The 25,395-nt window shown below is 33.8% G+C and overlaps 3 protein-coding genes across 3 annotated transcripts; 1 reads left to right on the plus strand and 2 right to left on the minus strand.

Annotated features, from left to right (window-relative positions):
- Positions 1–1,152: 1,152 nt before the first annotated feature.
- LOC138125225 (UDP-glycosyltransferase UGT5-like) lies at positions 1,153–3,153 on the minus strand. The gene is made up of 4 exons (XM_069040433.1): positions 2,838–3,153; positions 1,804–2,604; positions 1,532–1,751; positions 1,153–1,480 (listed from the first exon to the last, which is right to left on the minus strand). Exons 1-4 carry the CDS (start codon positions 3,073–3,075, stop codon positions 1,198–1,200), a joined length of 1,542 nt encoding a protein of 513 aa, XP_068896534.1. The 5' UTR covers positions 3,076–3,153; the 3' UTR covers positions 1,153–1,197.
- A 5,024-nt stretch (positions 3,154–8,177) lies between these two features.
- Positions 8,178–20,566, minus strand: LOC138125216 (UDP-glycosyltransferase UGT4-like). The gene is made up of 4 exons (XM_069040417.1): positions 20,200–20,566; positions 19,354–20,151; positions 19,083–19,302; positions 8,178–8,622 (listed from the first exon to the last, which is right to left on the minus strand). The coding sequence occupies exons 1-4, from the start codon at positions 20,435–20,437 to the stop codon at positions 8,319–8,321; spliced, it is 1,560 nt and encodes a 519-aa protein (XP_068896518.1). The 5' UTR covers positions 20,438–20,566; the 3' UTR covers positions 8,178–8,318.
- On the plus strand, positions 8,732–11,466 carry LOC138125221 (UDP-glycosyltransferase UGT5-like). The gene is made up of 4 exons (XM_069040427.1): positions 8,732–9,114; positions 9,996–10,793; positions 10,851–11,070; positions 11,149–11,466. Exons 1-4 carry the CDS (start codon positions 8,877–8,879, stop codon positions 11,441–11,443), a joined length of 1,551 nt encoding a protein of 516 aa, XP_068896528.1. The 5' UTR covers positions 8,732–8,876; the 3' UTR covers positions 11,444–11,466.
- Positions 20,567–25,395: the final 4,829 nt, after the last annotated feature.

The following is a 25,395-nucleotide window of genomic DNA, read 5'->3' on the forward strand; positions in this document are numbered from 1 at the left end:
GGCAAAAGAAATAATAATTCAAATCACTGTTTGTTCGCTGAATAAATAACACTCTTTTGTTATATCATTTTATTTTCTATTAATTTGGGAATAAATATCAATAAGCATACTAAATTTTTTCCTCTCATAGTATAAACAATTGTTCATATCCTCTCCACAATATGTACGATGTGGGGTCTTCTTAAGGCCGATTACGTTGCGAATCGAAGAGCGGTGTATTATATTTTACAAATTTTGTGTTATCGAAATCTTCATCAAGAGTATGCTCCTCGGGTTATATTATTATTATTTGATAGTTATTGTACTTTTCAATTCACTATCATATTGATTGATTCACAGGATTGACTAATCAATAATCTTGGACATTTGACACATAATTTATTAAATAAATAACCAACAATTTAGCTAAAATCATTAAAAAAAACTGTAAACCTTGTGATAATTCTGACCATATTTTACGGCTTGATTTCAAAATGTGAAGTAAAAATCTCATTGAAAAGAATGTTTAATCACGTTATAGTTATTTACGAACCAAGTGCGGGAAGATGATGTTCCCGCATGAGCGCATTTTTTAAAGCACGAGCGACGAAGGAGCGAGTGCCTTTAATTAATGCGCGAATGAACGGAAGATGTCTTCACGCGAGTGGTTCGTACAATATTTTTTGTACGAAAATTAAATTAAATTTTTTTGTTTGAATACATTAAACATAAACGAACATAAAACCAAGTAGGCAGTGATCTTTGGTTATTGGAAACAATTGCTTCACTTGATATTTCAATTTTCGCAATAATTTGTGAATTTTGTAGGAACAATTTTCAACGATTATAAATCTTTCCGTAATTTTTTAATGGAGGAAAACCCAGGGAAGTTGTATTTTTTGAACTAAATTTTATTATTATCAACACAGATTTTTTTTTGAATGCCTCAAAAGGCCAGTGTTTTTTGCAATTTTTACATTCGAGTCGACCGGGAAGCACTCGTTTCGGAGCGAGCGTTTGATGTTGGATGCGTTGTTTTCGAGGCTGAGTACAAAAAAAATTTTCATTTAATGCCATACTTACCGCAATGTTTAAACATGTTACAATTTTTAAACTAATATAAAAATGGAATTTTTACCTTTCAAAGCTCGCATAATATAACCCAACACAAAATATATTTTTCTTTTCTTTATTAAACATTCGTATTTTTGTTACAAATTAATTATTCTTCTTGTTTTTGTCAGGGCGTGCATAAACTCGTTTTAAAATTGATTTTATGATAAAGAAAACTACAGATAACAGTGTAATTCCTGAAATAATGGCAAAAGCGATAACGTCTAACAGATTCCTTTGATGCCAAGCCAAATCCATTCCAGGATATCTAAGATGTGGCGCTCCCTGGTGACGAACGACGTACTCGATCCAATAAATAGCAAGATCCATGGGTTTAACAGGACGATCTCGCATTATACTCGAACGTTTCATCACATTACTTTTGTATCTACAAATTGATACATGTACATGAAATTAAATATTTAGTAAGAAAACTTACCTTGGATTGTTAAGAATTTGATTAAGAGCTGATGACAAATTTTCTTCTGTTAATGCTTGCAAAGGCACTAGTTCAGCATACCCATGAGAGACAGCTGTTGCCATGTTCATTTTCTGATCGGCGAAAACTGGAATACCTATGACAGGGATCCCACGATAAATACTCTCCATTGTACTGAATAAACCTCCGTGAGTGATAAATGCCTTGATATTGGGATGTGCTAAAATTATAACTTGTTACAGAACGCTTAATATTGTTTGAAATTGATTAACCTAGCACGTCACTCTGAGGTAACCATTTCATCAGCTTAACGTTCTTGGGTTGTCCAGGCAACTCGTCGGTTTCCCATTTCCACAATACATTCTGTTTAAGTTTAGAAAAAGCTTTGAGGATTGCATCTCTCTTAATTTGAGGCAGAGCAGAACTTTTCAAATTTGAGCCCATAGAAAATAGTACAACTCCGTCTACAGAATCGTCTAGAAACTTCTGTAGATCATCTGGTAATTTTCTCGGTTCATCTATGTGAAGGCCACCAATTTCAATAGCATTGGGGACTTGAGGAATAGGTTCGTAAGAACTTACATGACAGTTAATTAACAATAGGCTCCCATTAGTGAGAAAAGTGTAGAGGTCGGGTTCACCTGGAATATATTTTCTGACTAGTTCTCTATGTTTCGGTAGCATCACCCACTTGTAATACAAGATCGAGTAAGTATCATAAAAACTATTAGTAAGGCGTTGCCAAAAATTCATATGTCCGGTGTACCGAGTCAAGAGATTTGGAACGTACGAAGATGGTGCTGGGTGCGCAAGAAGAAAACTGCTCCAAGGAAATAGCGGCATCGATGTTACCAGTACGAAAGGTGCTTTAAAGTGGTGAGCTATCCCTATCAAGGCCTCGTTAATAAATTGAGGTAATATGACGAGATCGTAGTGTTCCTCGGAATGCAACAACTTTTGTACATTTTCATTTTGAAAGGTTTTTTCAACTACTATATAGCCGAGGTGGCTCAGAAATGTAATAGTCTTGAAAATTGTTTGGTCTTCAAGTGAATACAAGTGCTCTTTGCGTTCTGTAAAAAAGAAGAATCAAGTTTAGAAAATAATAAAGGCGAGGTTTTATATGTTAAACTTACCATTCTTAAACAATAAATTAATAAAAATATTTGACAATTTTATTAATCAAGTGATTATGATTGGTTTAAATTAAGTTTTAAATAAAACAATCTAAAACGAAAGTATAAATGTAGTTTACATTATTTTCTTGATTTGTGTAACTGAAAGCAACAATTTAGATGATTCTTACCATTAACGATGTCGATGACCGACTCGACGGAGATTTCCTTCAAATTTTTAATTACACTTTTTTGAAGATAAGGGGTAACAAAAGTAACTTCATGTCCTCTGTGTGCTAATTCGTTCACAATTTTTGATGCTATTGTGTAGTGACTGTGAACAGGTACTGGAAAAACAGCTAAAATTTTGTAGCCTTTGCAAGCACTAAAAATAATGCAGAATAATGTTAAAAAATGTAAGTTGTACATTGTCTCGCTAATTAATTAACATCACTGATCTAAGTATCGCGCAACGTGTATATGTATGTCGGCTCCTTAAAGGTCATATACTCTGATAAGTGATAACTCAGCAACAATCAGAATAAGAAGATATCTTTTCCGTGTTATTGAACTCGACGTGTCAGATAATTGATGTTAACATATTACTTTGGACAGTATATTAAATTTTGAGCTTGAAAGATTTTTATGGTTCGAAATTTAGAACGTTCCTGGAGGTAATTATTCAGAGATATTGTAAATGAAGATGGAAAAATAATACAAAGTATTGTGAAGTACAAGTGTGTAGGTAAAGAAAAAAATGAATGTCGTTGATTTTGGCAAAAATCCTTGGACCGGTCAATTTGTATTTCACAATCGTTATCTTTCGAGATTAAAGTAGATTTCTACCCAGTGACGGCGCAAAGAATTTTATGTAATAAGAGGGGTCAAATGTTATATTGTTGGAAGGTTTTTTCAATAGTGAAACAGTGAAAGGATTTTTTTAATACATAGTTGAATTAATAAATGAAAATCGCATTCATGAATCTACTATCCAATGAGAAAGCTACGTTTATTGTTATTACCATAGATACATAAAAATATTTCCAGTATAACAAAAATTGCAAAATTTTTATTCAAATTACATTTTTATAAGTAAAAGTTCAATTTGTTGAGGAGTTAAAATTCTACAGTCTTGGTATGTATTTTTAAAAAACTTTAGATACATTTTTTGTCGTTCACTGATGATTAATGTATTCATGCGATTTTTTTGCCGAATATCCCTCTGCATATCCTGAAAAATGTTATTTTCGTGCATTGCTGACAAAGTAATCGCCCGAGTCAAAGACGAGGGCGATTAATAACTTTGTCAGCAATGCACTCAAAAAAATTTTCGGATAGAATCTAAGTATGCACCGGGATATTATAAGTGAAAAAATTTCACCAAGTTTTATTACAAATAGAATATACCACCAAATTAAATTCTAATTCTAAATTTAAGTAGAAATTGACCTGTCGGAGGTTTTTGCCAAAAATCAACAATATAAATTAAAAAAATTGTATTCTTTCATGTAGACTCGCTGCATATACATATAGTAATTAAACTAACACTGGCTGATGATAAATCCTTGAGTTGGTCAGTGTTGCTGTAAGGTCTAAGTAAATATCGAAAATCACACGTTTTGTTTTATTCACATTTCACATTATTAACCAAGTCGTTTGGAAACGCCAGCCACTTTGTATCGCCGAGACGATACATAAAAGTGGTCCTTTGAGCAGAAATGACTTTTGTTGTTCACTGTTGGTATATTTTGATTGCGTACGGTTGGTACACGAAAGACGCGGGTCTCGGCTCTCGATTGCTCTCGATTGTCAGCTCTCGAAGTGAACGGTGGTGTTTGTTGAACCGTCTTTTTCATTGTTATTGTTTTAGTTGAAAATGTAGTTATTGGGGTTACGAATCTCGAGTCAGGCAGTTTCTTGTGTATTGTCAATGTAGTCAGGGCCGTGCTCCGTAAACATTCACCAATCGCGGAGGAGAAACGTGTTGGTCGATGACAGGTGCGAACCTCGTGTGTCGCCGACAGTTTGCGCGTTGTAATTCAGGTAGTATGATCTTACTGACAACAAGTAGCGTCTAGCAGTTATGTTATTTCGTTTTGTTATGCCGATAAGCTCGGGAGAAGTAAGAATTGAGAGCACGTGGGGAAATTCTCGGGGTAAACTCGTTTCGAGGTCAGCGTTGCAATAAAGTTATCCGGTAGACGGAATCGGTCGGACGAGTCCATTTTAATTTTGAGTGGTAAGAAAGGAGAAACTTGGAACCGATCTTGTTGTGTCAGATTTAAATACGGAAAACGGGAGTCCATTTAGGGAACGGCCATCCATTTGCCACAAGGAAAAACGTGAGCATGTGTTTGGCCGAAGTTAGGGGTGTCGACCGTGGGGCAGATTTTCCACGTTGCAATGAAAAAAGAGAGAACACTAAAAGGGCCGATGTGAGATTGCCGGCGTGGGGATCTGCGAGGCTTTTTCATGACGTGTGACCTTGGCCGTGTAACTTCTCGACCGCCCTCGGTGGAAGGCCTCTGGTTCATCTGGTGTGGGGATCTGAAAGGGTGTTTCGGAGGACACAAGTCGAGGGCACTGCACCCATAACGAGTTAGGTGTCGCAGGAACTTGGACGACCCGACGTTACTAGGGTAGAAATTAGGAGACTGGGGGGCGTGAACTAGGTTAACTTCGCGATCGTAAACCAGGTGCTAGCACGAAGAGCTGCGAGTCCGAGGTGCGTAATATTCATTTAGGGAACTAGATTGTCTGTCATTGTTGTAATCTTGAGCTTTGTCGTACAATCTGAGGTAACATGTTGTGTAACTTTAGAGATTGAAAAGACTGTGGTGCGCCATCGTTTGTGGAGGATTTTTGGGGGTTTTACTCATCCCATTTACAGTGTCTATTCGTAATAACATAACTATCATTTGTTTCACGGTGCCGCTTTGTTTCTGTAGGTATTACGGGTTTAGGTTCTGAGCAACCGTTGTTATTTTATATGTTGTATAGTTTCGTTGCGACAAAAAAAACAAAAAGAAAGGGAACTATTTCTTTCTACCCTCCGCAAGAGGTTGGTAGACAAATTTATTGTGTTGTTATGTATTTCTTGTTGTGTCATGTAAAGTCGCACCGCTGAATTGTTTAATTTATCATGTGATCGGGTTTTGTATCAAATAACACTATAGATGAAAACGAGAATGTATATGCCGTTCACGATTATTTTAAACACGCAGGACGCCGCGATATTTTTTTGTTAGATTGGCGTCAGGTCCTGTCATATGACGTTTCGTTTTTAAATATTCGCATTGTTGTCAATTCCGTCATTAATTTAGTTAATAAGAATTTACCCAGAACTGCCCTACAAATATGTATGTTTCATTTCAATTACAATTTTACGATTATTGTTCCTAATGCGTTCAATTGTTTAAAAAATGTAACAACTTGGGAGCAGTGTCGGTTGAATTATAACCTAAAATAGATTTATTAAGACAAATCACAATACTGCCAACTAAAATGTCAGATTTTCATAGATAGTCCGAATTTGAAATAATCGTGAATGGTTTATATTCATTCCTGTCTGCATAAAATAAATACAGGCGTCCTCCCACCGATTTGTGCAGTTTTATTTCGAAGTTTATCCATCCTGCAGGTCCGCCATTTGCATCCCGAGCTAGTCTGCCGCCATTTTGTACAAAACACACAACGTAGGGGTCCTACCGCTTCGATGACGATCACGACATGGCCAATTTGTTCAATTTCGCTGGTTTAGTTTGGAATTTTAAATGTTTGAATTTTGGCGGAAGACTGGAGATATCTGGGTTATTACAATGTTCTTGATGAATTTTTCATTATCTTGAGCTTAACCAACAATTTCGTCTGTACGTTGTCGAACTGCTCCACTGCCTGGTTTTTGCAAGATACTACCAGTTCCACGAAACAAATTTACAGCTTTGTCCAAAGTTTTTTGAAACTGTATGTAATCTACAGCAACCTTTCGAAATTCAGCTTGAAATTCTTCAATAGGTACAATTTTGCAACGAATAAACCCAAACTCCCCCAACTTTGGTATCGTTTCGAAAATAACTTTCGATTAAAAAAGTTTTATGTTCTACGGTGAAAACCATCGTGAGATAGAAGAAACGAATGTTGTTTACTTGTGAAAGCAGTTGATTTATTATAAGTCCACAGAAAACGAAATTCAACTCAAAAAATGAGGTTACACTTTCAGTACACAAATAACCGACTGTCAAAAAAAGCATCATTTCTTTTTCGCTCTATCTTCATTCATCAAAAAGTCATAGCTAACTTGATGCACTTTTCATTTTTTCCATTTGAACACCCGTTACTTTTGCTATTAGGTACCTACACTATGGACTGTGGACTGTACAAAGTGCTAAGGTTCTATTTGTTGCCGGCTCATAGTCACTTTACACAGATGTTTATACAGGGTGATTCATCTTTTACCGCCTGTGGCAAAATTACCCTTAAGAATTGAGAAAAAATTATGAAATTTACAGATTTGATTTGTCGAAAAATGTACTTTCAGCCGGTATAATTGATTTCAAAAATTTTTTTTCTATGAGAAGATATTTATAAAAACTGTTTTTTAAAAAATTTTCATGTTTAAATTTTTGCATCAGAATGTGGCTAATGTATAAAATCAATATCTGCAACCTGTTTCGAAAAATCTTTGATCGTTTTTGAATTATATCGATTTATCGGAAAAATTGCTTTTATTGGTAGTTGTTGGCTTTCAGGGTTGTAAATTTTCCTTAACAATGACTACCCTGTAAAACTCACCTGCTTAGGTGAATTTACGGTAGGATTTGTAAAGGACCCACTGCTGTGGCAATAAAATCCTTATTGTTAAGATATTGGGACATTATGTCGTAAATCATGAAGCAAATACAAATTTGAATATCAAAATGCGTTTATTTCAATAATACCATATGCTAAAATTGATTTAACATGGTAAAATTGTGTGAAAATACCTGAGTGTGCATATGCCACAAGATTGAATAAATTAAACAACTAATAATTGAGAAAATGCCAAAATTTGACCTAATTAACTTATACATTCCATTTTTTGATATTATGTGCCTTATGGATAATAAATTAGGTCTGCAAAATATGAAAGTGAAGTCATAATTTTTAAGGTCAATTTTGCCACCGGCGGTAAAAGATGAATCAGCCTGTATAGTGGAACTTGTAAGTTATGCAGACGGTAAGTAAAAATGTTCATGTATGAAAGTCTAGTTATTTTCTATTATTAATATTTAAAAAAAATATATGGTTCATAAAATTACTCATATTTTTGAGATGGACAAAATTTTGATGTGATGAAACATTTTCTCAACGAAGCTTTAGTAGTCACTATTCTAAAGCTCCAGTTGTTTTAATTAGCACTACAGCCACCAATAGTTTTGTCAATTTCTTAATGGCTAATTCAGGTGATCTTCTTACGTAGCTAATTTAATGGGTTTACTATCGGAGAATATATATTTTTTTCCAAAAGGAAATAAAATATGTAGTTCCAAAAATTTTGGAGTTTTGTAATCTAATTTATTTGAAACGTTACTTGCGATTTATTTGGTTCTGATCCTTCTCTTTTTTTAGAGTAAGTACTAAAAATAAAATGTTCCTGTTTCATCAACAGAATGACATTCTTTAACAACACATATTTAATTATTCTTCTTGTTTATTACAATACAGTTTTTTATCTTCTTACTTATATTATCGCACTTGGTAAACATTTTTTTCAAGAGTAGGAAGAATATTATTAAAAATACAGTTACAATTGTTACAAGAATTGTAATAATGTCTATCATCTCTCTATGGTACCATTTTAAATCGAGGCTGGTCGACCGAAGATGCGGAGCTCCCTTGTGGCGGATCACATGTTCAATCCAATAAATTCCAGAATCAACCGGTGTCGAAGGTTGATCGCGCATTATTCTCGACCGCTGCTGCACATTGTCCCTGTATCTATAATAACAATATGATTAAAAATTTCACAAGTTGATAAAACCTCTTCAAAATAAAAATATAGGTAAGTATGTTGTATTAATGATATGACATAATAACGATTTTGTAGAATAACTATCTGATAAACAGTGTCGCGTAGTACTGATAGCATCAGGAATGTCTACATAAAGAATACTACTTATCATCTTCATTTTATTCACTCCAAATTAGAGTTATAAAAGTGTGTGTCGCTTGTGATTTTATGAAATTGTGCAATGAAGGGGTATTTAATAGTTCTTTTACTATGTGGAACACTATGGACTGTCGAAAGTTCCAAGATTTTATTTATTGCACCGATGCCGGCTCATAGCCACTTTACATTAGTTTTCCGTCTTGCGAAAGAGCTGGTTGACAGAGGCCACCAAGTTACTGTCATTAATCCATATCCTCAAAAACCCTCAATAAAAAATTATACAGATGTTTCAGTTGAGGAACTTACAGTCTATGTAGAGGGTGAGTAAAGATATCCAGATGTAGAATTATGAAAATTATTTTTTGGTACACGCTCTCCAAAATTGCCATTTTACGGATTCATTTGAATCCGTAAAATGAGTCTTTTGCGGATTCATTCCCGAAAAATTGCCATGACAATAAAATAGTATGTATACAGGGGTATTCACGAGTGATAATGAGCTCCACAGAATAAAAAATGCAACCCACAATACATGTTCAAAAAAAGCCGGACATTTTCAGTAGCCAGCTTTTTTCGGAAATGTAGTGTGGGTTGGATTTTTTATTTTGTCGGGCCCATTATTACTCGTAAATAACCCTGTATTATTACATGAGCAAGTAAAGAAGGTTTTAGTCTCAAAGTATTTAAAAATTACTTACTTTTTCATGAAGATAATATAGTGACGCATCTTCGTTTACAAGCACTACCCCGTTATTTTCTTTCCAGCGGTTAAATGTATCATATTCTTTATAATACATGGAACGCGATTTTGCTGGAAGTAAACCCAGTTCAATGTCTTGCCTTTTTAGAAATATCTTCAGGATTTTGAAGCATTTTAAAACTTTTCTGGTATTTTTTAAATGACAGAATTAATAAATCAACAAAACAAACTTGTTGCTATGGCTATAAGTTTTTATTTACGGTTGCTCTTTTTTGAACAACTTTACCGTGATCGCAATAGAAATTTCGTAATGAAAAGTCTTGTGAAAGGTTTGGAGAGCTATTACCAAAAAATTTTGTTTGTCACACGTACCTAAAACGTTTTTGCGGACTCATCTGCTATTCCAGACTCGGCTGTCGCCTCGTCCGGAAACAGCAACGATTCGTCCGCAAAAACAATGTTTTAGGTACTTGTAACAAAAATAACTATTATATTTTTTAGAATTAAAGAAAAATCTGTTGAAATTGGAAAAAGGAGGAATGATACAAACAATGACTGAAATGTTTAATATGGGTGGCGAAATAGCTGATCGTACGTTAAAAAATGAGAATGTACAGAAACTGCTTCATTCTGGGGAAAATTTTGATGTTGTTGTGATGGAATATTTTATAAACGATGCCTTGTTAGGGATCGGTCACCATTTCAAAGCTCCAGTTATTTTAATTAGTCCTATAGCTACAAACGGTTTTGCCAATTTCATAATGGCCAATCCGGCCCCATCCTCTTATGTGCCCACATTAAGCGGTGCCTTCACAAAGCACATGAATTTCTGGCAAAGACTTCAAAACTTCTTAGTAAGAACTGTTCTCGACTTGGTCAGAGAAACAATACATTTACCCAAACAGAGAAAAATTTTCAAAAAATATATCGACACTGATTTAGAATTGGATGATGTGTTGTACAATGTCAGTTTAATATTTGCAAATTCACACGTTAGCATAAGCGATCCTCTTCCTCTGGTCCCAAGTATAATCGAAATTGGAGGTTATCACATTAGTCCCCCCAAGAAGTTACCAGACGATTTGCAAAGTTTCCTTGACAATGCCAAAGACGGTGTGATCCTCTTTTCCATGGGTTCTAATTTAAAAAGCAAAGATTTAAGTGAAGATGTGCGCAATATTCTTTTAAAAGCACTTTCCAAAGTCAAACAACAAGTTCTTTGGAAGTTTGAAACAGATCTAGCTGACACTCCTCCAAATGTTAAAATTATGAAATGGCTTCCTCAGCAAGATATTCTCGGTGAGAAATCCTTATTTAAAAAACATGTTTCATTTATTAATTCTTTTTAAATTTCAGCTCACCCCAATGTTCGAGCTTTTATATCCCATGGGGGTTTACTAAGTACAATTGAAACTGTGTATCATGGAGTACCAATTGTTGGTATTCCCGTTTTTGGCGATCAAAAAAATAATATTGCAGCCGCCATGAACAACGGGTTTGCTGTTAGCATGCCTTTAGCAGAAATAACAGAAGAAAAGCTCTCTTGGGCACTTAATGAAGTTCTAAATAATCCAACGTAAGTAGTGTTTTTTTCGTGTACAAGAATTCCCGTCAGTTAGCTGAAGAGTCTGTTTTTATTTTATCTTATTTCTAGATACCGTGAAAATATTCAGATACGGTCGAAGCTCATGAAAGATAGACCTCTGAAACCTATTGATTCTGCAGTATACTGGGTTGAGCACGTAATTCGTCATAAAGGTGCTCCACATTTGAGATCAGCTGGACTTGATTTGAAGTGGTATCAAAGAGAAATGATTGATTTGTTTGGTTTTCTTACTCTAGTTTCACTTACAATGTCTTTGGTTCTTTACATAATTTTGAAAAAAATTGTTAAATGTATATGTAAAAAGAAAGTTGCACGTCTATCTAAAACTAAAAAGAATAAATAGAAAAATGTTTTCATTATTTTCTACTCAATCGTTTTATGTACAGAGTGACTTTGAAGGTTGTGCAGATATTTTAACCTGTGATAGACCCCAACAAAATGTAACGATTGAACCAATGATGCCTTATACAAATGTTGATATTTTTCAAGAAAAAGGGACTAAAAGTTTTTCAAAAAAAAGTTTGGCAGCCACTAAATTTTATGGAAAAATATATCATAGTAGACTTTTCTTGTTGTCATTTAATTCAAAATTAAGTCATTTTGACAAGAACCTCAATCTTAACCTCAATTTAAATTACAAATGTCTTTCACCAACCTGGAGAAAACCGATATGCACGAACCTTTGTAAACGTTGCACGGCATCTTCGCGGGCGTTTCGAAATGAATAAGCGTGATCTTGGCCGCCAACGAGAAGATTGCATTTTAGTTGCAGAAGCAGACATTCCTCACGAAATCCAAGAGCGTCACTTCCAGCAGTCATTTTAATTAACGTGTGGATTGGGATTGTTAAAAATCACCTCGTAAATCACTATGTTTTACCTCCGCCTCATTATGCATCACTTTACAAATTTTACCCAAAATTCACGATGAAACTCAAAAAACTGTAACAATAAAAACCAAATATAACCTCGAATGACAGAAAAACTTGACCTTTTAGGTTGGTACGTTAAAACTGCCCGCCAAATTTGAAATTTTTCAGTGTTTCGTAAACAAACTGATTCCTTTGACCATTAACATTTGTACAGGGTGATTCAAGTGTTACCGCCCGAGCGACCCCCGCTTCTAATGGATTTAAAATTCTCACAAAATTGAGGAATGATTGTGTATCGCTGTAGCACATTCTGTAAAAATTTCAAATTTTTTTTATGAAACGAGTACCTAAATATTTGGTTTTAATTCAATAACCGCTACATTAATTTACATATTTTTTCACTAAGAGTCCTTTCAAACGTTTAGGAAAAATTGAAATCAAGAAAACATCACATACTAGAAAAGATCTCAATAGATGTTTACCAACAATGAGGTATTTATTTATGACACTGCCGTTGTAAATCTTGCTCATTTTTTGCTGTTAATGTTAAAATTGGAATAATTCAAATAATAATCCTTTTGTTTTGATGCAAATTTCACAAATATGTATGCATTCACGATCTTTTTGGGACCGAGTTGGCTATGATTTTTTCTTTTCATGTTGGACTAACTGACTCAGTGATGCAACGGATGCATTTTTTTTTTCTGTCAGTGTCTGTTCGACATTTTCTTGCCACCGGATTGCCAGATTTATTATTTTAATATTCGTAAGAAACTAAATGATTTATTAAGCATGTAAAAATAATTTAAATTTCCGTCAAAGGAACAGTCAAAATTGCCAAAATTATTTGATACGATAAAAAATTGCTATTAAACGATTTAATTTAATTTAAAAATAACAGATCAGATTCAAAAGATCCGGCAACAATGTACCTATTCAGAAAATATAACCCTAAACTGAAAACAACCTAACCTAACACAAAAAGTGTCAATTTCCTTAAGGGAATTTAGTTATCACCGAGGTACTGCCAACAAAATCACTGGATGGCCATAGCCAACTCGGTCCCAAAAAGATCGTGAATGCCTTATATGTTCTTTGAATTAATTGTGAATTATGATTTATGAGCGTAACGAAAAAAAAAATTTTTTTTGTTCAAAATCAATTTTTAAAATTTTATGGGTTTGAATGAAGTGATACGGGAAAATTGATTGAAGGCTTATAGATATGAAGGAAATGTAACCCTAAAGTTTCGTAATTTTACTAATTTTTTAATAAGGGAAGTACAGTTGCGGCCGTTGAAATCTCAGACAGGAAAGATTTAAACACTCTGTATAAATTAATTAGATTAGAAATTAATTAATTAATTAGAAATTAATGGGGATAATGTTTGAGTGACATTTTGAGAAACGTCACTTTCAATACCATTTACAAAGCTAAAAAGTTTGGCGTTGTCTGAGTTTTCAACGGCCGCAACTGTACACACCATACATGGTGCGTCTGCTTAAACTTTATATTTGAATATCTTCGTTACTTTAAATAACTGCTCAATGATATTTACTCTTAATAAAGGCTGCATTGCCCTCTTTATATAGGCACTACAAAAATTAACAAGGATCTGGACAGAAGAGGAATATTCAAGAAAAAAATTAATGAAAAAAAAATATTTTCAGCATTTTCTAACATTATAACTTTTAACATGCATATCAAATGTTTCTGTGTAGATTTTCTGCCTAATAATCATCCTAGTGCTTATTATTGACCAATAAATTAATGTTAAATAAAGACAATTTCCAGACATTCACCAGTGTGTATTTACGTAAAAAAGTACTTCACGGCTTACTGATTTACAAAAAAAAAACATAATTAATTTATTATTTGACAACGTCAAAGTAAAAAAGTTTGTGAAATCTTTGAAATAATCTTTTATACAAGATGTTGTTCTCACAGCAAGAGAAAATTAATATTATTTTTACGTATGGAGAGTGTCACAGGTACTATCGAGCCGCAGCAAGAATTCTTCAGGCCCGTCAAGAAAATGATAAATTTTCCGAAATGAATATCAGATGAATTGTAAAGCTGTTTGAAGATACTGGCAGTGTTAAAGAATTGCCACGAGTAAGGGATGCAATCCCCAAAAATATTAACTTTCAAAATGCCGTTGTTGATTAGGTAGCTGAAAATCCACACACAAGCACAAGAGCAGTAGCGGCTACACTTAATGTCTCACAAAGCACGATTATTAGAACTTTAACGTCTTTGAAATTTCATCCATATGAAATGAAATGATCCTGCAACTGCAACTTCACGGAGTTTTTATTCAAGAATTGAAAGGTGTGTGGAAGTTAATGGTCGAAATAAATTTTGAGCATCTTATTTAGTTATAATTATTTTGAGTACATTTTTTAAATTTTCTTTGGTGCTAATTGTGTTACATTGTTGAATTTATTGCAGATATTTTAATTGTTATTATTTAGGATGTGCTTAAATTATTTATTCACCTTCACCCCCTCTTTAAGCTTGACGCACTTCCATAATAGCCACTTTTATAAATAAAAACAAAAAAATTAAGAGGGTACCGGGTACCCCATGATTCATTGTTTAAAAAATAAAATTAATAACATTTAAATTCGTTTTATTGAAAACTTACTTTAAAATAGTTTAAGTAAATTTTTCCAGAGAAGACTGATCCTTAGGATGCAGACGTACATACCTACACCGGGGTTTGTACATACATACCTATTTGAATTTTTATTGTATTTTACCGAATAGTTCAGAAATAAAAGAATTTTAAATAAGATAACAATGCCCCGTCAAATTGACGTATCTAAATTATTTGCTGAAAAATGAGTAATCTGTGAAACAAATTCGTAACAACTTTTTACGCATAAACTCTGTTTTGAACACAGCTCGAAAATTAGTTCTTTTTAACACTGATTTATTGCGTAGTCATCAGTAAAAGTGTAATAAAAACAATACAGGGAGATACAGAGGCCACAGCTGAATATGTTATACTCCGTAATCTGAGAAAAAGCCAAAAAAAAAAAAATTTTTACTGCGGTTATTTTTCAAATAGCTCTGTATCCTTGAAGGTTTCGTTAACTTTTGTCAAGCACATGTCAAGAGGTCGTTGAGATATATAATATTGCTAAATATTGTTTACCTTAATTGATAATTAAAAAAGATATTCGGATATAAAGTTTTAGTAGACGCACCCTGTATATTAGTTGCGCACTCTTCTAAATCAATGAGCTGTTCGTACATTCAGTGGTGTCCTGTTTTTCCGTTGTGGTAGCCAATGTGTTGTGTTGTGTTAAAGATTGTGATGTAATAAACAATAAAAATTCTATTTCTTAATAGTAACCTGCACTCTAGAACATTGTTCTATGTAAGATAAAGGGAATAAAACGAGGTTTTCATTAATAAAATTTATAAAATAAATTGAAATAATTCGTGTACGCCACTGCTCACAACTATGACGTCAGCTTCGCGCAGGTTGTTGGCTCCGCCTATGTACTTCTTACAAAAACAACCTCTACTGCTAAAAAATTTGTTACACAGTCTAGGACTGGTTTTACAAATCTATGAGGGGCATGATGACCAACTCAATAGACCGGGACCAATGGCTTAACGTGACTTCCGAATCACGAGACAGAATATAGCCTTTTTTTTTTTTTAATTTCTCCCTGGGTCGGAATTGAACCCGGGACCCTCGCGTCCCTGAGCCGAAACGAACTCCCTTAGGCTATATTCTGCCTAAAAATAAAAATAAAATTTTGGACATCAAACTTCTGTCACATTAAAAAAATTACTCTAAATCACGCTTTATTGAAACTGTCACATGAAAGATGAAATTGTTGTCAATTTGACACCGGTTTAAAAAATTATTTTTTTTAATATGCGAGTACATTTGGGTATTTGTTTTATATTTTTTATTAATTAAAACCTCGTTCTATTCCATTTGTCTGATTTTTACAACTTTTTGAATATTTTCTCGGTAAATCTGACATTCACATTTTCAAAATTGACACAATCAAAATTGAGGTTATTATTACATAAGGGTCGTTTTAGAATGTATGACAGCACGATGACATTAGTGTCCAAAATTTTTTGATCGCAATAGTACGTGGTGTTATACTTATGTTAATAGTTAATGTTAATAAATACCGTTTCGTAAATGTCTATGGTTCTGGTTTGTTAAATTCTCATGTAAAATACAACTCTTGACATGAACATGTGCTGATTATATTTACGCTTCGCTTCACACTCGTTATATTTCCAAAATCATAGCAACTCGTAAAATTCAATCGAAATACCGTGAGATCGAAAAAAAAAAATTAAAGTTGCCTGCGACCAAAAATTTCAGTTAGCAATTCGTTAAAATTTCAGTTATCAGATGTCAGTCTTAAAAGTTAGGTTAGTGATTTTGAGAACGTTAAAATCTTGATTTTCATAAAGGTATGCATTATGTGTGACCTGTCGGTTGTGAGGAGCTACAATCGTATTTACGAACTAAAGTAAATGTTCGAAATGTCTGCCGTCAGCTTCCAAACATAATGCTACTCTCTTCGCTTCACGTTTTTCAAATGACCTTCGCAAAGTCGGGACATCAATTAAATTGCAGTTATCAGTAATTACTTGCTTTAATGAACACATTGTTTTTCAGGTATGGAAAAACAAAATAATCAAGGCAAGTTGTTGGTAAGCGCCTTGAAAGTCCGGAATGACAGTTACTATTATAATTAATGACATCTGATGACATTTGAATTAAATTTTTACGTGCTGCCAACTGAAGTGTTTAATCATGGCCGTCTCGATTTTTTAAATTTTAGATCGCACGGTATAATCGGCAATGTCCATGTCACTCGTTCTCGTGCAAGGTCATTATAAATGATTGTCCCATCGCAGTTGGCGTTGGTGACAGGGTTTAATGTGCCGCAAGCCTTATAAAATGAGTGAGACTAGTATCACCGATAGGTGGCGCTCCTGGCGGTAGTGGAAATCAAGTTTACTAGTTTGGCTAACGTTGCGAGGCTGCGGCACATCCAAAATTTGTGTGGGTTTTCAACGCCAACTGCGATGGGACAATCATTTATAATGACCCTGTATTACTACTGATTGTAGCACTCGCCGGCGCCGGCGCGGCGGTTCGCTCCGTCCTCGTAAGTATAACACGAGTAGCTCATTGATTAATAAGTATAGGCGCTATAATCTCACTTTTTAATATTTTGCCATTGAAATTATCATCATTCATCATAATGGATGGTTACTTTTATCTGTCTATGAAGTGTGAGTTTTTATGACATTTGAAATTATACAACATGTTATCTCGTTTACATTTGTATCGATTTGTTGAACATTTTTTTATCGAACCATCTTGAAAATTCCTGAACTCCACTTAAACATTGACTCGATGGTGCTGCTGTTAATGATGTGTAAATGTTTTAACACTGTGAACTGTATTCCTTGTTTATAAAACAAATTTTTCCGGCAAAACTACCGGATGATTTTAAATGATTGTGACTTTTTTTCTTAAGTTGGGAACATTTTTCATAAATTATTTTGGCAAACTTGATACCTTAATCAACACATTGGCGTACGTACGTCATTTCGACATTTTATGTAGTAATAAATTGTGTCAAATAGGCGAGGACGCCTATGTTTATGTCAACTATTATATTATAATTCAGAATAAGTGGCATCGCGGTAGGCGTTGGAAATTCAAATTTACGTTGGCAGCAAGACCCTTGCTAATAATACCCTAGTTTCAATGCTGTTGGTAACCTTCGCTTTTAATTTGGCCTTGATATTGTCAATGGAATTGTTTTGTATTTATTTTCTTGCTATAATATTTGCAATTTCCTTCTTTCATTTATGAAAAGTGTATTATTTTTCTGGGAGTATCTCTGCTGTGGGCGGAAACCATGTCAAAATTATGTAACGCATAACCTCAGAATAAAGTAATGACGGTTTCACATGTTTGAAAATTTTTTTGACATAACATGAAGCTCGCTTTAGAGAATCAACACCTACCGCGATGCCACTTATTCTGAATTATACTATACATTAAAAAGCAAAATAACCAACAATAATATTATCAACCTATGAAAAAGAGTCACATTTATTTAAAATCACCCGGTACAAGTACCAAAAGGTAGCTTGATACCTAGGTATATACTTGAGATGCGCAGATACAATGAGAAATCCGACTTGCAAGAAAGACTGAACGGCTTTGTTTACACTGGGTCTTTCCCCAATACTGCCCACAATTTCACTCCGCATCAATTTTCCAAGTATCAAGACTATCAAGCTACGTTTTGCGACTTGTACAGCGAATATGTTTCAAGGGTCAGGTCAGGCCAGGTTGTCTGCCTCTGGGACCACTATTACCAGTGGAAATTTGTTGAGTTTGTTAGCCCGATGTCTGATTTCTATGAATACTAGCGTGATGTCGAGAGGAAAAGAGTGTTCCTCGGATTCTGTTGGTGATTGCCTGATCTTCACAAGAAATGCACCAATGAGAAACGATGGCGGAAGTTTGTGGTGTCGCAAGTTGTTCAGTCACCGCCACAAAAGTAAAAATATCAGACGCTTTGACAATGCAGAATAAATCTCTACTCCCGTCCCCATTATATAATTACACTTTTTAACCAAACCCCTAGAAGGCATTGCTTACATACATTATCATAATTGTCGCTTTTATAATATTTTTATATTTGTGATTCAGTTTCTTCCTTGTTCTTGGGCTATGTCCTAGTTGAGGTGACTATCGAGTACATACAAAAATAATAATAAAATACATTAAGAATGAAGTAACAATCACATCAGTAACAAAGTGAAGACCACACACTGAACAAAACCAGGCGGCACCGTAAATAATAATAATAGTGTTTATTTACGCCAAGAAAAGCATTACATATAAACATGTAACATACCAGGGCTATATGAATTACAACATTCTTAAGACACTGAACAGGTTATCGTGGTCAATTCGTGCTTTGAGTGACCAAAACGCGAATTCAAATTTTCCCTCGAAATATTTGCAAAATAGCCTGCTTGGAGCCTTGGTCGTGGCGGATTATATACTTTATTATTACCATTATTCATCACTTACTTTGGATTAGTTACAATTTCCTGAATTGCCCACAATAATTTCTCTTCTTTTAAATCCATTAAAGGAATTCCAATAGCATAGCCATCATTAACAGCATTAACAATATTATGATTTTGATCTCCAAATACAGGAATTCCTATTATAGGTACCCCGAAGTAAACTGCCTCAAATAAACTAGCTGCTCCTCCATGCGTTATAAAAGCTTTAGTGTTAGCATGTGCTAAGAACAAATATAAATTATATAACTGTCAACCGAAAAAATGTATAATACCTAACAAATCTTGCTGTGGCAACCATTTCAAAATTTTCACATTTTTTGGGATGTTTGATAAGTCTGCTTCGAATTTCCAAATAACATTTTGCTTAATTTTTGTAAAAGCATTTAATATTGCATCTCTCTCTTTCGGTGCCAGTGATTTACTTTCTAAATTAGATCCAAGTGAAAACAAAATCACACCATCTGTAGAAGCATCAAGATATGTCTGTAAATCTTGTGGTAACTTTCCTGAATTGTTAATAAGATAACTTCCAATATTAACAGTGCTTGGTACATGTGGAACAGCACTATGTACACTAACATGTGAATTTGAGAGTAGTAAACTGATATTATTTAATACAACTTCTAAATTATACTCTGGGTTAATATACTTCTTTAACAACTGTGCTTGTTTTGGAGTGAATATAATTTCTCGCAGTAATTCTATAATTTTTGTCAGTAAAAAATTCTCCAGTCTTTGCCAAAAATTCATACTTTTGGTAAATCGACTCAATTTGTGTGGCACGTAAGACGCAGGTGCAGGATTGGCGAAGAGATAATTACTTCTGAAAGAACTGCCCAAAGGGGAAACTAGAATGGCCGAAGCGTTAAAGTGATTGGCAAAACCTATAACTGCTTCGTTGTAAAACAGTTCCAAAACAACGGCGTCAAAAGACTCTTTCGAATTTAATAACTTTTGAATAGGTTGACTTTTAAGTGCGATTTCGGTTAACTCTAGTCCTAAATAGAATTCATGAATTGCGTTTCTGATTGGCCCTGCAGAAGCAAGATCCGCGAGGTTTTTGTTGATTTCTGGAATTACTATCTGTGAACGTTGCAAAAAAAAAATTAAGAAAGTACCTGATATAAACTCGATCACATCTTCAACGAAAATATTTGTATAGTTAATAGTCGAAGTATTATCCAATCTCGAATTGATAAATGTTACTTGATGATTTCTATCAACTAGAGCGGTTACTAACTTATGAATTGTATTAAAATGGCTGTAATTTGGCATCAAACAGATTGCTAAAATATTTGCACTGTCGATTTTCTGGTGTAAAATACATAATAACACAGTTAACGTGAACAGTTTCATTTTAAAGAAAATCAAAGTCCTTAAATTATCCAGCAAAAATAAACTTATGTTTAACCGTATGGAGGTCAGCTAAACCATCAACAATTTGATTAATAATTCACACTAACGCCAACTTGTATTTAACTATAATGAGACTGAACTAGACTAAAATATATTTTTAAAACCGTTTCTTTTAAATAGCCAAGTTTTTAATTCAGGCTAATGATAAGACATTTTTAATGGGAAAGATAAGCTGTAATGGCGCAATAGCTATATTTTTTTAAATATTAACTTTTTACATTGTACCATCGGATAGCAAAAAAAACTGGTAAATACAGTATGTTACCGTAGACACTTCCAAAACTCATTCAAAATTGTAGAGTTTTGGAAGTGTCTATAGTAACATACCGATAGTACCTTTGATCAAAAAGTCTTTGGATCGGGGTTGCCGTGGAATTAACAAGCTAAGTTCTTCTTAAATTAGATTTCAAAAACGCCTTTGACTCAGTCAAACGGGATTGTATTCTAAAAGAAGTCCAATGTGATACTCCATTTCGGTACCCTTATCTGTATCAATGCTATAGAAATCCTTCAACTTTATTTTTTGGTAATCATTTAATTTCTTCTTCTGTTGGAGCCCAGTAAGGAGATCCCTGCGGTCCAATGATTTTTAGTCTTGCCATTCAACCAATTATTTTATCTTTGGATTCTCAACTGAATATTTGGTATTTAGATGATGGAACCTTAGCTGATTACCCAAAAGTAGTTTTATCCGAGTTTAAGAAAGTTATCAATCTATCCCAGGAAATTGGTCTTGAATTAAACTTTAACAAATGCGAGATCTTTTGCTGTTCTGGAGACACAGATTTAAAAGTCATAAAGGAATTTCAAAATTTAGCACCAGAGGTATTAAAATTTGTGACCGAGGAGGTTCATCTCTTTTAGGCTCTCCAATCTTTGATCAAGGTTTCAAAAACACTGTCGAAAAAACTATAATTACAGTTGAAAATCTTTTAAACAAAGCTGAACTCCTTAGCAGACACGTGGCTTATACTTTAATCAAGAACTGTCTTTTCATACCAAAATTTAATTTTTTATTAAGAACACTAAGGTTCTCGATGATAAATAAGGTAGCGACAACTCATTGTTCATTTTTGAGACTCCAAATTAAAAGAGAGGACATTATCGACAAATGCCGTGAGTGTGACAAAGATAGAAGGGCACTATTTTTAGGGATTTTTGTGGGTTGAAATTTTACGTGTCAAACAGATTAACTTAACATTACGCCAAATTAAATGAGATGGAAATATTCGTCGCAACCGTTGTCGTTACCTTATTTATTATCGAGAACCTTACTATACACAACTCTTAAGCGCCACGGTGGATGGAAATCTACTGCTATCGCCGAAGAATATACAGTGAATTTTTTTATCGATGAACCATAGGGATTTACTGTCGCGAGCAATAAATTTTGGTCGTCAATGTCATTTTAAAATTTGGTTAGATTGTCGCAAATTTAAAAAATGTCCCTGCTTGATTATGTCCATGTCAACAAAGTGTCAAAAAATGAGAAAAAAAATGACAATTAATGTCATACAACATGATGATAAGTTATGACATTTACGACTGTTTTACAATGGAGCATTTTCGATTGCGTCAAAGAATGACCTTGACGACCAAAATTTATTGTTCGCGACAGTACATGGTGTAAATTTTATTTCGTGTTAATGGTTTTTCTACTGCTAATTTCAAAATGATTTTTCGTACAGTGGTAGCTTACTTAATTTTCTACAGGTTCTGATGGTTTTTTTCCAAGAAACACACACACAATGGGCAGCAATTTTGCGAGTCCATACTACTGAACCATTGTTATTTATTATAATGTTAATCATTTTATTCATTTTACTATTCGACCATTTTCGAGACCTATTAGGTTACTGTTTAGCGGCTTTTAGCAAACAATTTGAGCATTTAAAACAGCAAAATATTTGTCCACCTCTTTAGTTTAAAATTTACAATTTAGGTTCTAAATGTTTTATTAAATGATGCATTGGGAAATCTTTTAATAATAGGGGTTAAAATGTTTGCTTTTCAGTTTTAGAGCTTCGTAATTTATTTCAATGTCAGTGGACACAGCCTACTAACTTTAATGAAATTTAAAAATGGGTTAAAATTATTAAATTATTAACGTAATGTAATGTAATGTAAAAATTATCAGAATTTGTGAAAAATTAAGTAAGTTAAAAGTGTGCGAAATAGTTATTAATGATATAAGTGTTAAAAGTAAGATTTTATTTTGAGAGAAGGGAAGATTTTGGAACGAGCGCAGCGAGTGGAGAAACCCTTCGAACAAAATAAAATCACTTTTAACGCGAATATCATACACTATTTTTTCTACAAACAGTATAAACACCATTAAAAACACTTAAAAAATGAGGTTATGTTAAAAATATAATTGAAAGCAGGACGCAGAAGAGCATGGAATCATGGAGTGTTGCCTATTTTCAACACCGTCCCTCGATTGTGGGTAGGTAGAGCTTATTATTCTGGTATTCATGGGTCTTTCTGTGCTGCTCTGTCAAAACGTCATTGTGACAAACGACTTGTCATTACTTTTAACACTAGTGGAAAAAACTTAATTTTTTCACTACTAGTCTTAGAAGGCGTCATTATTGAGTCTCGAACTGAACCCAGAAGTAGAATTTCTCTCCTCCTGGTTAATACATTTTTATTATTAACCAGTGGTTAATATAATAATGAACAGCTGTCACCTAGCAACGAAAGACAGACAGACAATTTTCAATTTCCATAGCAACCGTTGAAAAATGAGAACTCGGATCGTCGCATCGGACAAAATAATTTAATTAATAATTATTATTAGAAAGGGTTTTAACGTACGAGTATCTAGTAGTGAAAAAAATTGTATATAAACCACGGCGCGGCTCGGGATCTAACCTTGGCAATAATCATGAACTTATTCACCTTGGTGTATTATTGTGTACTATTTTAATGCATGTACGCCGTGTTAAAAATTGACTTTTTACTAGTGTTTGTAGAAAAAATAATTTTGAAATTAACAGTAGAAAAACCACTAACGCGAAATAAAGTTTACACCATGTAAATCCCTATGGTTCGTCGATAAAAAAATTCACTATATTGATGAATCAGTTACCAATAAAATGCAAATTGCAGATAAAATTTTAAATGCGCGGTTACTGATTCATCATCATCAAACGTTAAAATAACCGGAAATAATCAAATTCTAACATTCAGTATCAACATCAAACACTGACACATAAGTACATACTTTCAACTCCAATTCTTTAAGAAACCCCATTTTCAATAACTGTCAAATTAATAATCTGACCTTTAATTTTATTGATTCTAAAAAATAATGTATTCGTACAGTTGGCTTCAAAAAAAACGAGAACTGTCAGAAAAAGTTCTGTCAGATTTTATTAAATTTTTATAGTTTGAAATGGCTTTTTAGAATTTAGGTTAAAAAACTGCACTTATGTATCAGAAATATTACTGTCAAACAGACAGACACAAATTGACATAAATTGACAAATTACATTTCCAATTTACATTAGGTCAAATTTCATTTCCCGTTTTTTTTTTTTGAAGCCAACTGTACAAAACTCGCTGGAAAGTGTCTATCTTTTGCTCGTGAGATTCTCACTCGCACGTTATCATTCCATTCTCGTTGTGTAATATACTCTTACAAAAATTAATTAAACGCTAAAAGTCTTCTTGATTTTGTGTTTTTTTTTTCGTAAGAGGTGACACAATAAAATTTTTCAAAAGCATTCGTCATTCGTCTTTATAAGTATTCTGAAAATAATTTGACTTGATAACAACAAAATTTGGTTTACAAAACGCCATTTCTCCAATTTGGATGTTTACGAACCGAGTGCAAGAAGATATTTTTCGCACATGAGCGCATTATTTGAGGCACAAGCGACGAAGGAGCGAGTGCTTCATTTGCGCGAATGTGCCGAATACGTCTTCGCGCATCGAGGTTTGTCCAATATTTTTTGAAACGAACATTAGCATTTTTCAATTATTTCCAATAGTTTCCAATTTAATGAATCGATGGCACTTGCCCAAGTGTCAATCGAATTAATAGCCATTTATTTTCATTCCTTCGAAATTTTCAACATCCAAATTGGACGTTTTGCAAAGCAGATTTTATTATTATCAAGTCAAATTATTTTCAGAATGCTCAAAAAGACCAATGCTTCAAAAATAACTATTTCCTAACCGGTTAGGAAAGTTTTTTCTCCATGACTATTGAAAAATGAATGCATTCTTGTTGGATATTCAACGAAAGAACGATATCAGTTCCACACCCAGTGATAGAAAATACTAAAACCCACGGCTGTCGGCCAATCCATCCCTCGTATTGGTACATTCTATCACCGGCAGATCGCCAATCGGATTCGTTTGTAAACAATAAGTCGCAACCGCTAAACGAGGCACAATTTTAAATTGTCAAATATTAAAAGTAAAACTAACTTAAAATTTCAAAGATTGTTTTTTCTTGCTATAGTCGTGGAGAAGGTATAGTCTTCAACTCGCATATAATGGATATTATTCAAGAGGATGAAAATTCCAACATGAGCTGTAGGCGAGTGATGGAATCGTCCGAGTGAATAATAGCCATTATTATACGCTAGTTGAAGAATGCACTATATTTTTCCTAACAGTTAGAAAAAGTGTGACGTTTTGAAACGTCAATTAATTTTAAAAAGTGTCAGAAAAATATACAAAGTGTGTATAAAATAACATAACATATATCAAGAGTCCTGTGGAATTGTGCCAAACTATGTCGAGCCGTTAAAGCCGGCAAATTTGATGCTAAATGACAAATGTCATTAGGAGTAAATCTTAGCGTCAGTTCTGAGTTCGGCGTCTTGGCTGTTTTGCTTGTAATTTTCTTCAACAGCCTTTATCATGTCTTTTAACATCTGATAGTA

Source organism: Tenebrio molitor, chromosome 3 (genome assembly GCF_963966145.1).
Source record: "Tenebrio molitor chromosome 3, icTenMoli1.1, whole genome shotgun sequence".
In the NCBI taxonomy this organism is placed as follows: domain Eukaryota; kingdom Metazoa; phylum Arthropoda; class Insecta; order Coleoptera; family Tenebrionidae; genus Tenebrio; species Tenebrio molitor.